At 54.6% G+C, this 2,586-nt stretch overlaps 1 protein-coding gene across 1 annotated transcript in view; it reads right to left on the reverse strand.

Moving 5' to 3' along the window:
• The window catches only part of PKD1 (polycystin 1, transient receptor potential channel interacting), a gene marked incomplete at its 3' end in the record, with an annotated part of 46,236 nt that overhangs the window by 16,888 nt on the left and 26,762 nt on the right, over positions 1-2,586 (reverse strand). Inside the window, exons 21-22 of the mRNA XM_031061073.1 lie at positions 1,868-2,018; positions 648-800 (exon numbers count right to left, since the gene is read on the reverse strand). Of these exons, the coding sequence (XP_030916933.1) occupies positions 648-800; positions 1,868-2,018 (304 nt within the window). The remainder of the gene's footprint in view (positions 1-647; positions 801-1,867; positions 2,019-2,586) is intronic.

Below are 2,586 nucleotides of genomic sequence, written 5' to 3' on the forward strand. Positions count from 1 at the left end.
CAGCCTGTCCTCACAGACTCTGTCACTCCCCCAGCAATTTATTCCAATGTTTCTGGAGCCCCTCTGCTCTGGGAGAGCTGGGGGTGTCCAGCTTGGAGAAAGAGAAGGCTCTGAGGAGACCTTAGAGCCCCTTCCAGTGCCTCAAGGCTCCAGGAGAGCTGCAGAGGGACTTGGGACAAGGAATGGAGGGCCAGGACAATGGGGAATGGCTTTAAGCGGAAAGAGGGTAGATCAGATTGGATATTGGGAAGGAATTGTTCCCTGGCAGGGTGGGCAGGCCCTGGCACAGGTGTCCAGAGAAGCTGTGGCTGCCCCTGGATCCCTGGCAGTGCCCAAGGCCAGGCTGGACAGGGCTTGGGGCAGCCTGGGACAGTGGAAGGTGTCCCTGCCACTGGATGGGCTTTAAGATCCTTTCCAACCCAAACCATTCCATGGTTCTCCAACTCTCCAGCCTGTGGAGGCCTCTCCTGCAGCTGCCAAGCAGAGGAGCAGCACAGAGCTGGCAGGGGCAGAGCTGGCAGCACCCAGGAGGTCAGCACAGAATCCCTGGTGGGGCGGGCAGTGACACCTGTCCCCGTGTGTGTGGGCAGAGCCAGGTGAGCACAGCAGGTCCCGAGGAGCTGCAGGCTAAGGTGGGGTGGCCATACCGTGCACTGGGCCAGGGCAGCTGAGATCTGCTGGATGTCATCCACCGTGTTGACCTTGAGCGCGTTCAGCGTCTCCGTGATGGTGTTGCGGGTCCAGGTGCGCAGCTCCAGCTCCTGCCCAGCCTCGGGCTCCAGCAGCACCGACCGCTCGTACTGGGGAAACACAGCAGCAGGAGTTGAGGAGGGGGGAGTGGGAATAACACAGTGAGTGTCGGGGAAGATGAAACACAAAAGCCTTATCAATATGATTGCCTGGCAAAAGATTTTGAGAATATGGAAACTCTAAGCGAGATTGGAATGAAAGCAAGCTTTGAGATCCCTCAGTTACTGAACAACTGGAAAACAATGGCATGGCCAGCTGAAGGTAATTCCCTTTTGATGGAACAACACCCTCTGCTTGCAGACAGGCCCAAGGGTCAGAGCAGACCCTGCTGGCTTGGCAGAAGGGCCCAAAGAGGAGTTTTTAGGGTTTAAAATGTAACACAGTATGGTAATGTAGTGATTCTTATAGGCTGTATGTAAATGCTATAGGATTTGTATCTTGTACTAGATTGGTTAGCGAGAATCAGAATATTCAGCACAGAAGAAGATTTATCGTGCTGTAACGGGAACTTTGCTCTCTTACCCTTTTACTCTCTCACCCTCTCATCCTCTCTCCCCCTCTCTTCTCTCAGTCCTGCTCTGAGCTGTGGCTGGCAGCTCCCAGCAGGGCCCTGCACCCAGGCCCTTTGCAATAAACCCCAAGTTCCAGACCTGGCTGCAGAGATCTCTGCTCTCCGTCTGTCCCAACCGTGCTGCCCCCGACGCTCCTACAGTGAGGAGCGGTTTCAGAGGCTGCTGAGCTGAGCTGGAGTCACCCGTTCCCTGCACTCCACATCTCCTGCCTCTGCTTCTCCCCAGAGGGATCTATCTAATGAGCTGGTTTTCCAGCAGAACTTCCTCAATGTCACTTCTGCTCTCCAAGCAATTATCTGAACAGCCTGGCACTCAGCAGCTCACTAGTACCTGGAGTGCAGTCCTTATCCAGCTAAGCAGGGTGCCTGTGCCCAGGGGGATCATCCCTGCCTGGCTTCCAGGTGTGCTGCAGCCTCTTCCTGGGCAGGGAAACAGGAATATAGCCCCGAATTCCTGCCCTGCCTACAGAGATCGTTGCACAAAACCTGGCCCAAAAATTCTCCTGGTGATTGCAGGCCCCTCTTGGGCAGAACGAGCTGTGTTACCTCATTTAAGATGGTGATGAGGGCCAGGGAGTACTCAATGACCTGCTGAGGGTCCCCTTGTTTCACCAAGCCCTGGAGCACGGTGTCAGTCTGATTGTAGAGCCAGTGGGAGAGGCTGGGGAAGCCCTCGGGGAGGCCGATTTCCATGGAGCTGCAAGGAAAGAGGCATCTGGGTGAAGGGCAGGCTGGGCTGGGAAGGGACAGGAGGGGAGGCAGGTGGGTGACCCACAAAGGCAACACTGCTGCTGCTGCCCTGGGGCCCCATCTGCATGAGAACACCATGGACCTGCAGCCTGGCTCCTCTCTGGCCCAGCCCTGGCACTGTATGACCCCAGGAGTCTTTTCCCACTTAATAATTCCATGATTCTACGAAAGCAGTGGGAAAACCTCCCTGTCAAGCAATGATCCACAAAACCTGGAATTCTCTGTGTGCACTTCTGCTGAGCCTGCCCTCCCTCTCCTGCCAACAGCCCCTTCCAGGAGGCCATCCCTTTGTCACAGACATCTTTTATGAAAAATCCTTTCTTTAGGATTTTTTCTCCTGAGAAGCTGAGAAGCCTCAGGAACAAAATGCAAACAATGGTTATCTGCTGCTGTGGAATGCAACAGGTAGATCTTTGATTGGCTCATGTTAGTTGTTTCTAATTAATGGCCAATCACAGTGAGCTAGCTCGGACAGAGTCCGAGCCACAAGCCTTTGTTAGCATTTTTTCTTTCTT

The sequence above is a fragment of the Geospiza fortis genome, unplaced genomic scaffold (genome assembly GCF_000277835.1).
Source record: "Geospiza fortis unplaced genomic scaffold, GeoFor_1.0 scaffold213, whole genome shotgun sequence".
Lineage (NCBI taxonomy): Eukaryota > Metazoa > Chordata > Aves > Passeriformes > Thraupidae > Geospiza > Geospiza fortis.